Source organism: Momordica charantia, assembly GCF_013281855.1.
Source record: "Momordica charantia cultivar OHB3-1 chromosome 9 unlocalized genomic scaffold, Mcharantia_2.0 BLBB01000009.1, whole genome shotgun sequence".
In the NCBI taxonomy this organism is placed as follows: domain Eukaryota; kingdom Viridiplantae; phylum Streptophyta; class Magnoliopsida; order Cucurbitales; family Cucurbitaceae; genus Momordica; species Momordica charantia.
This window is the reverse complement of record NW_028275167.1, coordinates 27,648,345-27,667,330: the sequence shown is the minus strand read 5'-3', so window position 1 is coordinate 27,667,330 and position 18,986 is coordinate 27,648,345. Positions and strand designations below refer to the sequence as shown.

Sequence of the window (18,986 nt, the reverse complement as noted above, 5' to 3'; positions counted from 1 at the left end):
TTATTTTGACTTAAGAATAATAAATTTATGAGTTTTGTTGAAAAAATTTCCAAATTTAACTCACAGATAGTTCACTTTTTTTTTTTCCTTTTTTGTCTAAAATAATGTCAAACCAAAATATTCAACCAGAAGCAGCCCTGAATCCTCTCTCTGGAGAGAGGAGGTGATATTATCCGAAATAAATTTAGAGCCGTAGAAATTTAATAAACAATAAATTTAAACGCAATGTTCCGGAAATGAACCATCAATCAATAATTCGGGGCTTATTTTTTTATTTTTTTAAAAATTAGTTTTCTTTATTTATCCTCTTATTATTATTAGGGTCCACCAAGCACGTTGATCAGGTGCTACAGTGACTGACATCCTCTGACCATAATTATTTCACGTATCTCGACGAAGAAAATTCACTTTTTATCTTTTAAATTTAGATGTGTGAGTCAATTTTAGTCCTTAGTTTCTTAAAAGATGGTTATACTTTTCTAAAATATCTCGTTGGGTGAAGATTTGAATTCATGATCTTTTCATTAAGAAATATGTAATTAAATTTGTTCTAATTAATACAAGATCAAAATTAAATTAAAAAATTACCTTTCAACATACTAAAAAGCTATATTAATTTTAACTAACAAAACACTCCTATCATATTAAAAGAAATGCTCAAATACAATCATAAAATGATATAGTCTAAGCCAATACAAACTTAGCTCAACCAATTAAAATAAATATCCTCGGTAAGATGTCAACATAAACGGATAAAATTATCAACGTATATATATACCATGGTTTTAAATATCCAAAGACAATTTATATTGACAAATCTATGTTACCATGGATTCGACATCGACATGAAAGGTAAATCGACATTTTCATCATAGTACAAACAAATTGACAAAATATAAAAAATATCAACAAAATGTCATTAATATATACATAATATTAATATTAATTATTTTTAACTCATTTAGAAATAGAAAAATGTTTATTTGTTAATTTAAATATTTTTACGATTTTTAAAATTTTCTAACTTCTACATAAATATCCATCAACATCGATATTTTATCGATATTTTCACTGGTATTTTTAGGGATGGTATTACCTGCAGGACCCGATCGGGTCGGGATTCTCCGGTTTGATTGGGAACGGGGCCAGATCGGAGATCCCAATCGGGTTCCCCAGCGACGACGGGGCGGGGACGGGGATCGGTCCCCCCGTCACATCCCCATCCCCGACCCCGACCCCGACCCTGCCTCATTTAATTTTTTATTATTTTTTATATTTTTTATATAATAATATTAATATATTTATTTTATAAATACTTTTTAATTTAAAAAAAAACTCAAGCTAACACCTCATCTAGCCACTTTTTGTTCACTCTTTATACTAATAATAACAAAAATTAATTAAAAAATTTTAAAATATATTTATAATGGGGATGGATTCTCCCACCGGTCCCGCCCCAAAAATTTCGGGGACGGGGGAGGGGGATAGGAAAAAAATCTCCAACAGGACGAGGATGGGGATAGCCCCAATCCTGCCCCACTCGTTGTCATCTTTAAGTATTTTGATGAACTTGAGACCTCGACATTTCCATTGTGTAGTTTTTGTTGACGCGAGTGGCGAGCGGTAGAGAGGCAGAGGGATTGTGACCAGGCGAAGTATTTACAGTCTTTACAGGGAAGATATCTCAAAATTTACAACTACGGCCACCATTTTCGTTTGGGCTATTTCCTTTATTCAATCAATTTTTTTCCCTTCTTTACTTTAATAAAATACTGGTTGTCGCGTTGATTGGAGAAAGTTAGAAAATGATAGAACAGTGAAAATTGGAGAAGAAGGGAAGGGAGAGAAGGCGAAAAAACCATGAATTTAAAATTACATAAAAATATATAAAATTATTTAATATTGTCACGTCATTTAAAATTTTATCATTCAATTATAACACATCATATGTCGGTTAATCAACTAACCATCAAATAAATTGAAGGACCATTTAGAACAACTTTCAAAATGTCAGAGAGTAAAAAGTCACTTTTTAAAATTTATGGGCCAAATAAACACTTATCAAATTCAGGGATCAAAACTATATTTTACTCTAAAATATTTTTTACATTTAAAAAAAAAGTTTTAGATTGAAATTTTTACCCCCATAATTGTGATATTCTATCTTGAAAAGGTAGCTGTTGCCATGATTTTTCAGTTGTTTTTAACCGAAAAATAATAAATAAATAAAAGTTGTCAGGTTATCAATAAATGAGAGCCATAACTCCATTTACTGTGTACAAACATAACTGCAACCTGCACATCGGGTACAGAACTCAGTTTTTAGTTACTACAAAGTTAAATTAGGAATTTGATCTCAACCATTTAAGTTATAAACACATTTAATTTATGTAATTTCATTGAAAGAGTGATTTAATCTTTAAATTCTAACATGTTACAGTTTAGTTCCTGTATTTTCAACCATTATCCTATTTTAACTTTTAAAATTTAAACTACGTTATTTTTAAATTTAGGTTAGAAACCATATTTCTAACATATGTTTTTATTTAGATTATATTGTTAATTAAAAATGCTCATTTTAAATTACCTCGTGGTAGTCTAACATTGGTAGAATAAGTTTTTAACCAATATAAGTTTAGTTCAATGACAATTGACGTGTCTTAAGTTTGAATCCCTTCACTCCCACCTTTTATTGTACTCAAGAAATTAAAAAGAAAACAAACCAACTTACTTGTGATTAAAATCATTTTTAAGAAAAACTTTTTAAAAATGTGCTTAAATTAAAATTACTTTTCAAAAATAAGTATTTAACGAGTTTGTTTAGGAGTGAACTTTTGCATTATCAAAAATCACTTCCTTTTTCATTTATCATATTTGACAAATTAAAAAAATTAATTTTAGAAAAACTTAAAATCACTTTAAATTATGATGATTTTGAAAAATTAATTATACTTAAATCTGTCTTTTCAAAATTACCAGTTCTAGCTTCACTTCCAAACATACTCTATCAAGAAAACTCATTTAAGATGAAACAAAATGAAATTTTATGCAACTGAGTTCGTTCCGTTGTTCCATTATAATACAAGACACCATTGACATATATTAAAAAAAAAAAGGATTTTTTAAGGCTAGAATACAATGGAAAAAGTTCTAAGAAAATTCCATAACCACCCTGGAGGGAGCATGAGTTTTCAATATCATTTCTTCATATTCATCAATAGGATCTGAGAGAGCAATAATAGCTCCTCCAGCTCCTATGGAAGCTTCACCTTGATGCAAAACAACTGTTCTTATCACAATATTAAGATCAAATGTCTGGTTGTATGAGATATATCCAATGCAACCCGAATAGATACCTCGAGGACAATTCTCGATGGAGTCGAGGAGCTCCATTGACCTCAACTTCGGCGCTCCAGTCATCGAACCACCTGGAAATGCTGCTTTTATACAGTCAATGGCACTTGCATTTGACTCTTTCTTGCCTTGAACCGTGCTCACCATAGTATGAACTGTTGCATATGATTCTACGTCCATGAGCAGTGGAACATGGACAGAGCCCGGTTCGCACACACGACCGAGGTCGTTCCTTAGAAGATCAACGATCATTAAGTTTTCAGCTTGGTTCTTTTCACTGTGCCAAGAGAAGTAAATGTTAGTTGATAACATATCTGTGTTAAAATCAAATATTTATACAATGTAGAAACTAAGGTTCCAGAGAACTCGATTATTCTTATTCTCATTACTAAAGTCTATATATATAGACAAATATGCAAGGTTGACCTAATCCTATAAGAAGAAGGTAAAGGACAAAGGACAAATTAATATTAATACAAGAATATAAAATATACTAATATCTATACCTAACATACAATTTCAAAAGAGTAAAGGCAAATCCGATAGGGTGAAAATGAGGTTAAACTACAACCAAGGTAGACAAAAAAGTATTTGTTATTAGAACATTACGTTTTTTGAGGGAAATAAACTGAGATCGCTCAAAATTCATCTCAAAATAGACAATTTTTTAAAAGACCCACCACAGAATATGAAACATTGGTACATAGCTCCTGTTTTATTAATGCATAACTTACTATCAGAACTATCAGGGTTTTGCAGCACTAAAAATTTGAATAACGTACCTATACTGCAGCTGCATTTTGAGTTGTTCATCTTCCTCTGTTGTCGCTCCACGCTTTGTAGTACCTTTGATGGGTTTCGCTTCCAAAACGCCATCCCTGTTCAACTGTAGGAACCGTTCTGGCGATGAACAGCAGACGCATATATCTTCGCTTGAAAAATTTAGCCAAGCAGCATAAGGTGCTGGATTTTTTTCTCTAAGCCTAAGGTAAAGTCTCAGAGCATCGATTTCCTCAATTCTTTTTCTAATTTGGGTTGTGTAACACAACTCGTAACTTTCGCCATCTTTGATGTATTGCTTACACTTTTCGACATCACTTATATATCCCTCCTTTGATCTCTTGGCAACAAAATCTACTTTACATCGGGTAAATGACTCATTTAGTGAAATTTCTTCAGTTAACTTCTCTGGAACGGAAGTTTTCAATTTCATAAGCTCAAGCTCTGCATTGTCCAACCATGATGTCGAAGTATAACATTCTTCATGTATTGATAACAAGTATACATCATCGGAGTAGTGATCGATGACCAAAAGATTGTCAGCGAAAAAGAAACACGCATCTGGAGTCCTGGACTTGTGTTGGTTGTATGCTGCACCACATTCTACTTTGAGTTCATATCTGCACAATATAGAGGGTTATGTTAGCATACACGAAAACGCGTTATCTTTTTATTAGCATTCCAGTATTCCGGAAGATTAATGCAACTATTTCCTAATTTTATTCAAAATATTCAGATTTCTTGATTTTCAACTCAAACATACTCCAACATCTAAAATGACAAGCAGCAAACGAAAGAGATATCTGAAAGCACATCCAAATACATAAACCCATACATAAAGGTACCTAGAACCCCTAAAACCCATATTCTAACTCTTATGGCTTGTCTGAAAGACAGTTTTCGAAACTACTTAAATGACTATGATTAGTTGGTTTGGAAATGTCAAAACTATAGTCTAATTGGCCTATAAAGGACCAAACTATTTTATCATCTTCGTTGCTTGGATGTAACTTGTTTGGATTACCCAGGAGAGCTAACCAATTAGTCAACACTCTCTCTTAATGCCCAAATTCCAAGTCTGATGGTTTGAATCCCAGCAATCAACAATGAAGGCTCCCTTTTTACATGAAATAATGTAGATGTCGGTATAAATGGGCTAAAGAAATTTGTCCCAGCCATGAATCCTCCCAAAATCTGATTCTTCTACCGCACCCGGCCACCTTTTTTCTTTTTATGAGGGATTGTCAGCCATCCCTTCTGATTCACCCATACATGCTAGCAATCGTTCTTCTCCACAATGAATCCTCCTCATGAATAAACCTCCAAAGCCATTTAGTCAGAAGGGCACCATTTCTTTGCTCTAAAGAGCCTACTCTGAGGCCACCAGACGACGGGGAGGGAGGTAATCTTCAAGTTTACCAGGTGAGTACATGGATTGAAGTTTCCACCATTCCAAATAAAATCTCTCATCAAATTTTCCATAGCTCTAATTGTTCCTCCAGGGGCTCTTAGAAGGGTAAAAAAGATATATTAAAAGACTATTTGGCACTGATTGAGCATGCGAGCCTCCCTGCCTTTGAGAGGAAGATATTTGTCCATTTATCAAACTTTGCCTTCATTCTATCCACCAAGGGACCCCAGACATTGCTTTTTCGGTGTTTGCCTCCCAAAGGAAAACCTTAAGGTAGGTGAAAGGCATGTTTTTTATGGTGCATCCCAAAACAACCGCCTGCTGCTCCACCTCTTCTTCAGTGGAATTTATCCCAATCAAAGCCCTTTTTTGCCATGTTAAGACTTAGCCCAGACTCTGAGAGGGAGATATTCAAAACCGACCACCATTTCTCTACATTTCCATCTTTATTTGAGAGAAAAAAAAGAGGGTATTGTCTGCATATAAGCATATTGAAGATGGGTAATTTCAATCGGGGGATCACCTAATGTGAATCCCTTTATCACTCTTTTTTCAGCGCAAAAATGAATAAAACGACTAAGAGCATCTTTGATAATAGTACAAAGAAAAGGCAACAGGTCTCCTCGTCTCAACTCCTATTGAGCCATAAACTTACCCTTAGATGTTCCTTTTATGATGATTGAAAAGTTTACTATAGAATGCAGCCCCATAACCAATCGACTTTGTGGTAACCTTTTTCAAGTCTAGCTTCAACAAAAGACTTTTTTCTCCTTTTTCCCTACAGTTTTCCACCGTTCTGAAGCTCTTGAAATGGCATCTAGAATCTGATGGCCTTCCACAAAAGAAGCTTGAGCATCATCAATTATAATAGGCAGCATTTCTTTAGGTCTTTCAGCCAAGTCTCTGGATATAATTTTGTACAAGGGAGTGACTAAGCTTATTGGCTTGAAGTCTTTCACCTTTGAAGTTCTCTTCTTTTTCGAAATGAAGCAAATATAAGTCTCATTAGTCTTCTTGTTAACAATTTCATTTCCAAAAGGATCTTGGAACACCCATACAAGATCGGGCTTCAAGATGTTCCAAGATTTTTCATAAAACTCACTAATCATTCCATCTAGGCCAAGTGATTTAAGGTTGCCAAGATACCTCGCTGCATTGTAGATTTCCTCCTCCTCGAAAGGAGCTTCCAAACTTTCGGACCAGTGAGCATTCAATAGGGCCCAATTTAAGCCTTCAAAGTTGAACCTTCTGCACTCTTCCTTCAAATACAAAGTCTCAAAAATCTTTACCACCTCTTTCACAATATCATCTTCTGATAAAATGACGCCATTGTCTTCCTTTTCCAACATAGAAATGTAATTCTGACATTTCCTCATGGAAGCCCACTTATGAAAGAAAAATATTAGTTTCATCCCCTTCCTGCTATTTAACTTTACACTTTTGCGCCCAAGACCTCTGCTCTTTAATGATTAAGTTCAGTTTGGCTGTTTTTAGCTCTATTATTTTAAGTCTCTTTTCCGAAGTCAAGAAACCCTACTCTTCTTCATCATCAATTTCCCCTGTCTGATCAATTATCTCTTTCTTCTCTCTGCCAATGTGCCCAAAGTGATCTCTGTTCCCCTAGTTAAGCTTTCTCTTCAGCTATCTCAGTTTATTCATAAATGCATGTCCTGGCCACCCATCAGAAATCAGATTATTGCACCAACCTTCCATATTCTCTAAGAAGTTGGGAGTCTCCATCCAAAAATTTTTTAAAAGAAAAGGGGGGCCCCCATTCATACGTACCTGATTTAAGCAGCATCAGAAAGTGGTCAGAGGTAATATGAGGCAGCCAATCTAACCTTACCTCTTTAAAAGTGTCTTCCCACATCTTGGAAATTAAGAACCTATCAATACGAGAAGTTGCCCGCTGCTCTCTTATATCTGAGCGGGGAAATCTCCCATTTCTCGTATGGATGTCAACCAACTCAAGGTCCAATCTCATTCAAGGTCCCAATACTTTTGGTGGTTCCTCTCCCCAACAATTTTTCAGAGCTCCATCTAGATACATTAAAGTCCCCTCCTAATGAACTCTTCCAAAGCTTTGAAGCTCAATGGTTCAATGTTAGAATTCTATGTGTGTAGATGCACATACTCGTATATTCATTTTTCTTTGTCACAACATTCTCAAATCTCGAATTAACAAAAATTTCATTTGGCATAAAAGCTTAGCTACTATCATGTAGAAAATTGTACACGAAGTCCTTAAACAGAATTAAAACTGTCCTCTCCATAACCATTTCTAGCAACCAAATGGCCTTTTGTGGAAAAGAAGCAGATCGTTGACTCTATTATATAGTTAATGGAAGGAACTGTTGATGAATGGCGAATTCCTTAGTTTCCAAGATTGGTTTATAGAAGAAGAGGGTTTATGACTTTACAGCTCGGTAGTTTCTTGTGGTCATCCGGGAGAAGAAGAGGTGATTGAAAATTAGGTGGTGGAGTGGATTTGTGGCTCTGCATCTCAAACACATAATTCTTCTTTTTAAACAGGGAGCTAAGAGCCACTTTGTACTAGAAGCCTAAGACAAGGTGAACTATTCTCTCTCTTTCTTTGTTGCAGTCGTCAACATTATAATTGTCTAATCAAGAAAAAAGTTTATAACTGCTCTCATCCATGTCCTTGTCATACGTTTGAATACCAGATCTTTTATTTGATAACCCTCACTTCTGTCGACAAAGAGGAGAGGGAGTGGAAAATCATTGTAAGACAGATATCAAGAATTTGAGAGGATTATTCTTTTGTAATTGATCTAAAATTTTCAACCAGTATTTAAGAAGACTCGAGATGGTTGTTGGGGAATAGGTGTTCTTTTCCTATAAATATTTGTTCCATCATCATATGAATACACATATTGTCTTAAAGAAAGCATAGGTATGGTCATTGGAGGCAGAAACGCCCAAGAAAAACACTTCTTATGGACAGCAGTTTTGGGGGGTTGAAAGTAGTAAAGAGGATTCAGAAAAGATATCCTTCCTTGGCCGCCTAAATTGGTGCATTCTCCAAAAAAAATGCATTGGAAGAACAAGCGTATATTTTGCATTACTCTAAAATACTTTCAATGTGTAAAAGAAGCTCTCTAAGTTTTTGGGATTAGGTGGTGCTTCCCTCAGTCCTAAGGAGGTCCGGAGAAATTGTTGTGAGACTTTAGCTTTAGAAAAAGGGGGAAATTAGTGGTTTTTCCATATAAAGCTATGAAGCCACCTTCTATGGGAGATATCATCAGAGAGGAACTAGATAATTATTAACAGAGTCTGCAATTTATCAGATAGTGATTGAGAAGAGAGTTAAGATTTGGTACCTAGTTTCTGCAATTTATCTAAATATTTTTGTAATCATAGTTGATCTTTTATTATTAATGATAAGAGCACCTTTTCTTTTGTAAAGTCCTCTCAGCTAATGAGTTTCTCATTTTGCACTATTAATATTTTGATAAGACAAAGTTTCCTTATTTATTTAAAAGGAAGAAAGGAAAATAATAATAACAAAATAATTAAAAAAAAAAAAGAGTTCATATCCTCTTTCACTATTACCCTAATACTACACCCAAAAATCAGAAGACAACCCAAGCATGAAACAATTAAATCATGAGCTAACATGTGGGTGAATCTCTATTAAATAGCCAAAGGACCAAAAAGACAACCTCACAGTATGACTTTATCAGCTGTAAAGAAGCTGAAACCTCCATAATTTTGACATGACTCATGAATGCAAAATAACTCAATATTATTATAATCTTAACACTAGTCACATACCCGATATAGCCAACATATCCACCATGAAAGTCAAATGGGAGCCCTTCATAGTCTTTTCTCTCATATCGAAAAGATGAAAGCTCCTACAAAAATTAAACGTCAAGATATATGTTTCATAAACTGAATTGATTGGTAGTTTATATCGCTATTAAGACGGGTTAAAGGATATAACAAAAAAATCCACAATACTTCAAGTTATGATCAAGATGATCATCAACGTTCATTTACAAGAAAGCAATTGAACCAAGTCATGTCAGTAAAGGTCCTCATAAACGAACTCAAACCTATCTTCAAATAAAGATAAACTGCCCCTTGAATAACACACCTATAATGTAAAGGCAATCAAACTTTCCTCCATGAGAACTCAAACAATCAGACATCTTATGGTTACTCGAAGATCTTAAAAAGAAGCAGAACTGGCATCTCAGAAGTGCAACAAGAAGCTTGACCTCTAGATCCCAACCTAGCTCCTCTACTACTGACTGCTACCAAAGAACAGCTTGTGTTGGATAATAGTAATCTTGCAACTAAGAACTGCAGATTATTATGCAGGTTATAGACAATGAAACAAAATCCTTCAATACCACACGACATAAGTCTCAATACCCAGATAAACACTCTAGTTTGATTTGTAGTAAGGTTAAAAAAAATTTACACCTAAATGTCATTTTTAATGATAAAATTTTAACAACCTTACTTAAACGAGTTTGGTCAAGGAAAATTTTCAGAGCAACAAGTCTATCAAACTTCAGAAAGACAAAAAAGGCAATATATTGTTCACATCTTGTATTTATCATTCAAGAAAGTACAACTGGCAAATCTTTTCAACAGGTTGACTCTAAGGCAGCGTTCTACAGCTTTAGGTAAGAGAACTATAAATCATACCAAATCATGCAAAGAAATACACATCACAATTTAATTAACAAATATTTCTAATACGATAAGGCTATCTAGTATAATTGCATCTTGTATGTAAGTCGTAAGCAATGTCTTGTCAAGAAATATTCTTCACGCACCTTGTTTATATAGTCAAAGAAACCATCTTTTAAAAATGTGTTGGTTGTTGAGCTTTGAGCATCCTCAATTGAAAGATTACCTCCTCCTTCAAAAGGACTTCCACTGAAAAAAGAATGTGATTAACTTTGTAACTAGCAATTATATATAAGTTGGGTCATGTTTTCTTCTGTCGCATCATGTAAACTAGGTATAACCTAGTAAACTAAAATAATTAGAAAGAAAAATAAAGAAATCAAAGCGCAATCCCATAAACTAGAGGAAATTTGTGCAGGAATATAATTCCAACCTTTCATCTGATAACTTAAAAACCATCTGCTTCCATAGTGATCCACCTTTTCCTCCCATAAATGAAAATCGTGCTCTTCCCTATATAAATTCAGTGTCGAAACAGACATTGATGGAATTTTCTTTGCAAGGTAAAAAATTAATAATGTGAGCTATCAGACCGATGTTGATGCGTGGCCTTTGAACTACAATCAAATAAGGAACTCGGGATGATGACACAAATATAAAGAATTTCAATAGCATACTAAGCATAAATATAGAAAGAAGAGAACATGTTGAAGTCTTACAGTAATACAGATTGTTTTTTCCTCAGATGATATGAGGCCAATTGTAAAAGAAAGATGCCGTTCTAAGAACAAAAAGAGAGACATTGACAGATCAAACGATTAAAAAAAATGAAAAATGAAAATATACTAAGTTATAATGAACCTATTGTTTCTCTTCTTCCCAGATTTATCAGCTTCAATTATTAGAAAAATCTGTAAGAGCAGATTATAATGATTCCCTAACATATACATGTACCTCATACCCATAACTAGTAGTCCAAGTAATTACTTTTGACATTATATCAAAACATAATTACTATTATTCTTTTCGTTAATAGACAACGGTAAAATGTAGAACTTGCTGACATGAACCTCATATTGGCATCAGAGATCAATCATATTAGACCCTGATGCAACATTTTGAAGGATTGTCACTTTTAAAAATTAAAGAATATTAGTTTGAACCCTAACATTGTGAATCAAGCATGTCAAGGTCACATATAAATCTATAATGCTAAACATGACTAAGCTAGAATTAGATAAATTAATTCAAGACATAGCCAAACCTTTTCTATCGAGGAACTGTCCAGCCAAAATGTGTTTTCAGCTTTCTGATGTCCAAACAATTGATAAAATATATTTCTTGCACCACCAACTTCACAAGCCAAATGGTCATATTTCTTCCATCTCAACTTCAGAAATCTGACTCCATTGCTGGGACATGAAAGATTTACAAGATCATTCATGCCGACACATTTTCTACTGGTTCCGTTAAGCCCAGTACTTCTATTGCAAAAAGCTCCATCACTTGATTGATCAACGGGTTGCCTCAGTATTATTTTATTTCCTGGGAAACCACAAACATTTTATTAGCTTAATAAACCACTCATGCAAGCTTGAAAAGCACTCAATGCCTCACTAACAGAAATGAAATGGTGAACACTAGACTAAAAACATCCCCATTCTTAGAGTCATCCAGTTCAACTAGGAATTCTCAAGGGTAGAGTGGAGGACATAAAGGATCCATTCAACACATGCAGCAATTTAGATCTAGCCATCAACTCAAAAAACGTAGACCTTCAGAGTCATGGACAAACTCTTCATCATAAATCATTTTTCACACATGCTAACTTACAAAGTAATTGAGAACTTTGGACTCGATGCAAAAAATAATTTAGCCCATGCTGCAAATCAATAAAAGGGCGTAAAATGCACACACGAGTAGAGGCTTAAATGCGTATGAAAACGTTTCTCAACCACTGAATATTTACCAGAATAATCTACATTTTCTTTGCCGATGACCAATGGTCCATTATTAAGCCAATGATCTTCTGTGATCTCTCTAAAATTCTTAAATATCTCTCTGCCAAAACAGGTCCCAATGCTCTCTGGATGAAACTGGGGGTCATGTAAAAACATAGGCACTGTAAGCATGATAATTCAAAGCTTAATAATCACAAGCAAAATAACCATACACTCCACCTGTACTCCATAATGAGGCCTGGTGGAGTGCATGATTGCCATGAGAACTTTTCCATTTCGCATATTTTGATGGCCCTTGACTGGCCAAACACGTGGAGATTTTTGTACTCCTGATCTAGAATCACTAGAAACTATGGCATGAGCATCTGAAGTTGAGAAAGCATTGCTAATCTCAAGAAATGCTTGGGTGTCTGCAGAACATGTCCATGATATAGGAATTAGTTCCTTGGGAAGTGATTCGGGATCTATTACAAGTGAATGATATCTTACAACCTGCAATAAGTCGAGCAGAAGTGTTACATGATATTGTTTAATGCAAAACAATGTATCCTTTCGATGGTAGTCACTGACAGTGAGTACTGGTCATTATAAAAGTATCATTAAAATATTAAGCAAGGAATGATACACACCATATAACTAAGTAAAATTAATTTTAAAAAAAAAACAACAACAAACATGACGGCATGACATATAGAACTGAACATGAAAATAGCCATGGAAAATATTTTATTGCTATGTCTATTCATGTACAGAAAACTGACCTTGGATCCTGAATTTCTTCCTGACGGTATACCATTGAAAAGACTACAGCCATTGTGCTCAATTTCGCTGAAAAGAGTTGGTGAAAGGGGAAATAAGTGCATGGATAAACACATAATATAGCCTATGTTAAAAGAGCCAGTACTGACAATTTAAAAATCAATACCGGTTCATATCATTAAAGAGAAACCTGCGTTCATATTATTTTATTTTCTAATTCATACTCCAAACCTATGAATATGTTCAGATTTACCAAGTGAACATACACAAGAAGCTTTCTCCAATAACACCAAGCCTACCTTAGGCGTCCATGAACTGGCTCATTTGCACGAACAACTTTAGCCCCATGCACATATCCTAAAGCCTGAAAAATGAAAAGTCATCGCATGTATAAAAAGACGTCATCTGAAAAGAACTGGAAACTGCCTTTAGAAGGGGAGGAAATACCTGATGCCCAAGACAAACACCCAAAATGGGGATATCCTCACACTCATGGAGTAGACGTAGACATATTCCTGTGAGATTAAATGCTCCACAATTAATCTCTCCCATGTAAAGTTATCTAAGCAGGACGAGTGTAGAGACAAACAGCCGAAATCCTTCTTTTAAACTAAATCAGAGGAACAACGTTCCGACTAAAACAAAAACTAGATTTTGTTTTTGGTAAATAAGTCAAAGCTCAGAGCAAAAAAATAATTGATATTCTGAATGACACTGGGATGTTGATGCAAATATCGTGGTAGAGAACGAATCTGTAAGAGAGTGTTTACCATATTATATTCCAGTCAACATTTTAGAATTATATTCAACAGAAACAGACAACAGAAGAAGGGTAAGGCAAAGTCACCTATGTCATTGGCACATGTTGGAGAACCAGGCCCAGGTGATATAACAATATTATCAAATGCCTTCTCTTCATACAAGTAATGCCATGCATCTTCCCATGTCCAATCGTCATTTTGTATGACCACAGGAGGCACTGGCACAAAAACAAAGAGGTATAAGAGAGGCACAAAAGCAGTTTCTTTCTTCAACCACATCCACTTCAGTAGCAGCAAAGTCCACTGTCCACCATCAACTAGAGCCTTTAATGAAGAATACTTGCGGTGTTCAGTTGTTTTAATTGGGATATCGGTTATAATCCCTTTTACTTCCATAAAGCAAAAACTTGTGTTCTCTATTATTGTTCAATCAATTGATATACACGTTCATATTCTAGATAGGTAACTTCATTGTGGAGTAAAGGTTTCCCATCAACACGAACAGACAAATTGATGAACAATGTAAATGCTGAAATAGATCATCATTGACTATGCTACAACCTGCCTTTTATACCATCCGGATGAATTAAAAAAGAGGAAAACAATAAAAACTCTGGTAATTAGTATGAAACATAAATGGCTAATTCAATCATTATCAGGAAAAGATCTGTCTTAATTCAGTCATCCCCGAACAGAAGTAAAACGTTGTCCATAAAAGTATCAAAACATAATAACAGAAATAAAAACTCTTAACTGTGAGCCTCAACGGTACTTCAATAGGTGCAGGGATGATCTGCCAAAACCTGGACAGCCAGAGAGCTATAAATGGTACTCCTGCTTGGAGAAACTTTCTGAGTTATTTAATTTTTCAAATGGTCCATGGCCTTGGGGTTTATTGAAATTTTTATGTTTGTTTTCTAGATTGAAAAAACATTGTACTTGAAACATGTTCTTGGTTCAACATGATGCTTGGAAGACCACTTTCATTTAAAATAGGTTGAAAGGTATACTAACAGGCATTAGCAAGTATACGAACACAGAAAATTAACATAGGTCAGTAAGCAGATAATGGTACACAAATACAAGAACGACAGAATAGCTCATTTAATAAGAAGTGTGAAAAGTTTAAACTTTTATAAAGGAGAGACTGTAAAGCAAAATGGACACGCATGAAAAACAAACAGCTACCATGAGAAATCATAAATGCATATGATCTCTATGCGAAACATAAACATAAGCAGATACAGAGATAGAAAGACCTACATCCATTGATGACTGACAGATCTTGGTAAATATTGTATGTGTAACTATCATAGTTGTCAATCAACAATGTCCTCACAACCTCGAGCTTCAAACGAGGATTGTGGAGTTGTTTCTTCCTCCTGAATGATCCTTCCATGAGCTTCGAAGTGGTCGGACTAGACATGGACAACTTTCCAGCATTTTCCTTTAATGCTTTACGATTTCTTTTTTGTTCGAGGTAATAAATTCTTACAAAACCATTTGACGTGCGTGAATTCAGGCTTCTACACGACATACCACCATCCCAAAAATTCAGCTCAGAAGACAACGAATGCAAACCCGTATTCATTTTTTTCTGATGGAGGTTTTAACGGTTAGGTATAGTTACGTCCATGGTTTCCACTTCCCATCCAATTCTGCATTAAAAACAACAAATACACGATCAAATGCAAAATAAAAAAAGAAAAAAAATGAAACTAATCGAGTCGATACTCGATCTTGCAACTAGCCAAACAATGGGATAATTCTTGAAAAATTAGACAAGATCCAAACACAAAATCGACTCTTCTAATTCATGCTGAATTTCCAGCTCCAACCCAATGCAGTCATTACCAAACTTCAGTTTAGCCAGACGAATCTCCTAAATCTGATACTCACTCGTTGTAGCAACTAAATTCAAAAGCCTTCTCAGCCAACCGGAAGCTACATGTTCGAGATTTCACATAAACAGAACTTGACATGTACACAACCATTAACGACTGAAAAAAAAGCATCAGAATAGGCGGAAATACAGGGGACGTAGAGCTACAGAGATGCAAAAACGACAAAGATTCCGCATCAGATTCGGTAATGAACAAAAAAAGAAAACAAGGAATCAAGGCAATAACAAGAGAGGAAAAAACTGTACGAACCTGGAGCCATGAATCCGGGAAATGCGAGAACGGCACGAGAATCGGAGTATAAAGACGGTGGTATTTCTATTTATTGTGCTATAGAAAAGGGCGGGACGTGCTCTCTGATAGGACCAACTGAATCTTATACGGACATTTCCCGGCTCAGGCCGTGTGGTGTAATGGTACCCATACAATGCAAATTGCAAAGTATTGATTGGGGCTATCTTTTTCTTTCTTTCTTTTTCTTTTTCTTTTTTTTCTTTTAGGTATTAAATGGGGCTATCTATTATTTGATCCAAAATGAAACTCTTTCTTTTTTATTATTATTATTAATATTACGTCACTTTTTCCACTCAGAACAAAACATTTAATATTACGTGACTTCACTCCCTTGGAAACTCATTTTTGGGAGAAAAAACCAACTTTTAGTTGATACATTTTCTATCTTAAATTTGAAAATTTTGTTATAATTTTAACTTGTAATAACCTTTCTGTGGAGATAGATGATTCAGTCGTAAAAATGAGCAAACTGTTTAATTATTGAACTCTTTTTTTTAGCATAATTGGAAAATATGGGAGATGGAACATTCAACTCGAGGAAATGAGTACATGTCAATTACTGAATTATGTCCATATTATACATGTTTTGTATGAAATTAGTAGATTAGATTTTGGAGAGATTTTTTTTTCATAGTTGGTTTTTATTTAAATTGTAAATTTTAGCGAATTATTCAACCATCAATTTTATGCCCTGGGGGAATCAAATTTTGTGTCAAGGTTGATTTCATCAAAATCAACGAACTTTTGGAGATTAGAATTAATAGATAAAATAGTAAAAATACTTTGATGGTGAAATTTTTAACATTTAACTAAGTTGATGGTCAATTGTCATATTTATCCAAATTATGGTGTAATTTTGTGAAATTACAAGTTTATGGTGAAAATGGTTGAAACTTGTGAAGTTTATAATTAATTTTCGTTTTCCTTTTTCTTATACTATGTCTTAACTCAATTCCAAATAGAATTTTGCGAATGTTTAGGTTATTTTGTTGATTTTGTTGTTATTCTTTTAAAAATAATTAAAATTTATTGATAAAATAATTATGCAGTATTACTTGAACTATAAAATATTTAATGTTTAATTTGATGAAATAAATATGCTCAAAATATAGGGGTAGCAAACAACTAACCCCACTAAACTATATGAAGTAACTTATAAGTTACATAAGCAGGTCAATAAAGTGACTTATTTAACCTAAAATCAATTGTTGTTATATAAAAATAACTCATTAAATAATCCTTCATAAAATAGGTTAGATTACCTATTTGAAGTTCGCTGAATGTCTCTATTTAGACTTTAAACTTTATAATTTTTCAATCACGTTCATATAAATTTAATTTTATTTTAATAAGTTACTGTCGTTTGTCGACATGGAACGATTCATTGTACAAACATTCGACCAATAAAAAATTATTAATATTTTAATTATTGAACTATCGTTATGTTTTGGTAACTAAGTATATAGCCTAGTTCTTAATATTTGTGGTATTTTTCAAGTCATCTAATCTTTTGAAATTTTAATTTTCATAAGTAATATATTATCTTATTTCTTTGTTTTTTAATAATCCCTTAAAATACCTTCCAATAATAAGAATTTAGAAATAACATTTTCATGAGCTGGTCGGTTATTATGTATAATAACATTTTTAATACGAAGTCTTTACGAAATTTGATAAAATACTACAAATAAAATAATTCCAAGTATGTAGGCTTTCAAAATATGGGATATTAAAACACGACGTACTTTATTTTCAACTAAAATAATAAAATGTACTTTGATGTTACATTATTAACGTTGAAGGACAAACTCAAGCAAGACACGCGTCGGATTTCGAGAACGACAACAAGGTGCGAGACCACAGACAATTAACACCGTATTCTTTGCAGGCATACAAATGTATCGCCACCACAGTTGTACAGGAGAGACGTCGAGGACTGCAACTTGAATCCTGTTGTTTGCCGGGGAACAAACTTGCAGGTAATTGCACCACCAACTAACCATCGGGAGCATTCGTTTATCCGTCAGGACCTCGCACAGCTTGACGTGCCCCGACACCCCAAAATCGTTGTCCTTTTTAGTTGACCACTTGCGCCTATAAAATGGAAGGACTCTGATGGCGTAAGTGAAAAATCTGCCACTTAAACTTTAAAGTGTTTACTTATTTTCATGCTCTGATTATGACTTGAAGGTCTGAGTATATTAGGTGGTACACCGCATCGATATTGAGTTTTCCAAAATTCGCCGTGAACCATTAATTTGTCTTTTATTTATTTATTTACAATAATGACTTGTTTGAGAAAAACATATACATGAATAAAATTGAAAAAAAAATGTCTAAATGCGTAGGCTAATTATATTTTACCTTTAAAATATGGATGGCATTTGGAAATCTTGTTTCCTAAATCTTTCAAAATAGATTATTCAGTATGTAGTGGTGTAGCCTAAGCATTGGTCAAAATCATCAAAATAAATAGTTACTCATGATTGAAACTAATTATTACAATGTATGTATACATGAGCCTAGAGCCACTATTTAAAGAAAATTTATAAATTAAAATAATTGAACCAAAAACTATTTAACAAATTCCCAATATTAATAGTAATATGTTATTTAAAAAAAGAAAAAAAAAGAGATCCCTACACCATACATCGTGATAATACATAATTGGTTAATTGATTTTAATCTGAAATTGAATATTATTTTTGAACTCGGAATTCCAGTGCTATTTCCAAATAGTGTGGAGAAAAAAAAAAAAAAAGTAAAATACACTTTTTGTTCTCTGACATTTAGAATTTATTTTTATTTGGTTTTCCTTTTCAAAAAAAAATTATCGTTTTTGTCCTTCAGATTCTCTTTACATTTCAAAAATGACATTTGATCCCTAAATTTAATTTTTAATTGGTTCGTGAGGTTTTATATTGGTTTCAAATTGATCCCTAAAGTTTGAATTTGAATTTTGATTGGTCTTTTAAGTTGAGTCATCATTAATTAACCTAACAAAACGATGATATCACAATTAACCATATTTTGACTAAACTTTATTATTTAGGCCAAAGAGATTGGAAAATCTCCAGACCAATATCAAATTCAAACTTAA

General features: G+C 33.8%; 1 protein-coding gene across 4 annotated transcripts; it reads right to left on the bottom strand.

Annotated features, from left to right (window-relative positions):
* Positions 1-3,020: 3,020 nt before the first annotated feature.
* EMB1997 (para-aminobenzoate (PABA) synthase family protein) lies at positions 3,021-16,018 on the bottom strand. Of its 4 annotated transcripts, XM_088117698.1 has the most exons (15): positions 15,845-16,018; positions 15,591-15,737; positions 14,955-15,349; positions 13,778-13,909; positions 13,378-13,445; positions 13,230-13,294; positions 12,933-12,999; positions 12,391-12,663; positions 12,180-12,306; positions 11,475-11,755; positions 10,644-10,723; positions 10,357-10,459; positions 9,341-9,423; positions 4,137-4,754; positions 3,021-3,631 (listed from the first exon to the last, which is right to left on the bottom strand). In XM_088117698.1, exons 3-15 carry the CDS (start codon positions 15,280-15,282, stop codon positions 3,151-3,153), a joined length of 2,706 nt encoding a protein of 901 aa, XP_087973824.1. In that variant the 5' UTR covers positions 15,283-15,349; positions 15,591-15,737; positions 15,845-16,018; the 3' UTR covers positions 3,021-3,150. The 4 variants fall into 4 exon arrangements, with proteins under 4 accessions (XP_087973824.1, XP_022139258.1, XP_087973825.1 ...); XM_022283566.2 differs by lacking the exon at positions 15,591-15,737; XM_088117699.1 differs by lacking the exons at positions 15,591-15,737; positions 15,845-16,018 and adding an exon at positions 14,446-14,525 and having other exon boundaries at positions 14,955-15,095.
* Positions 16,019-18,986: the final 2,968 nt, after the last annotated feature.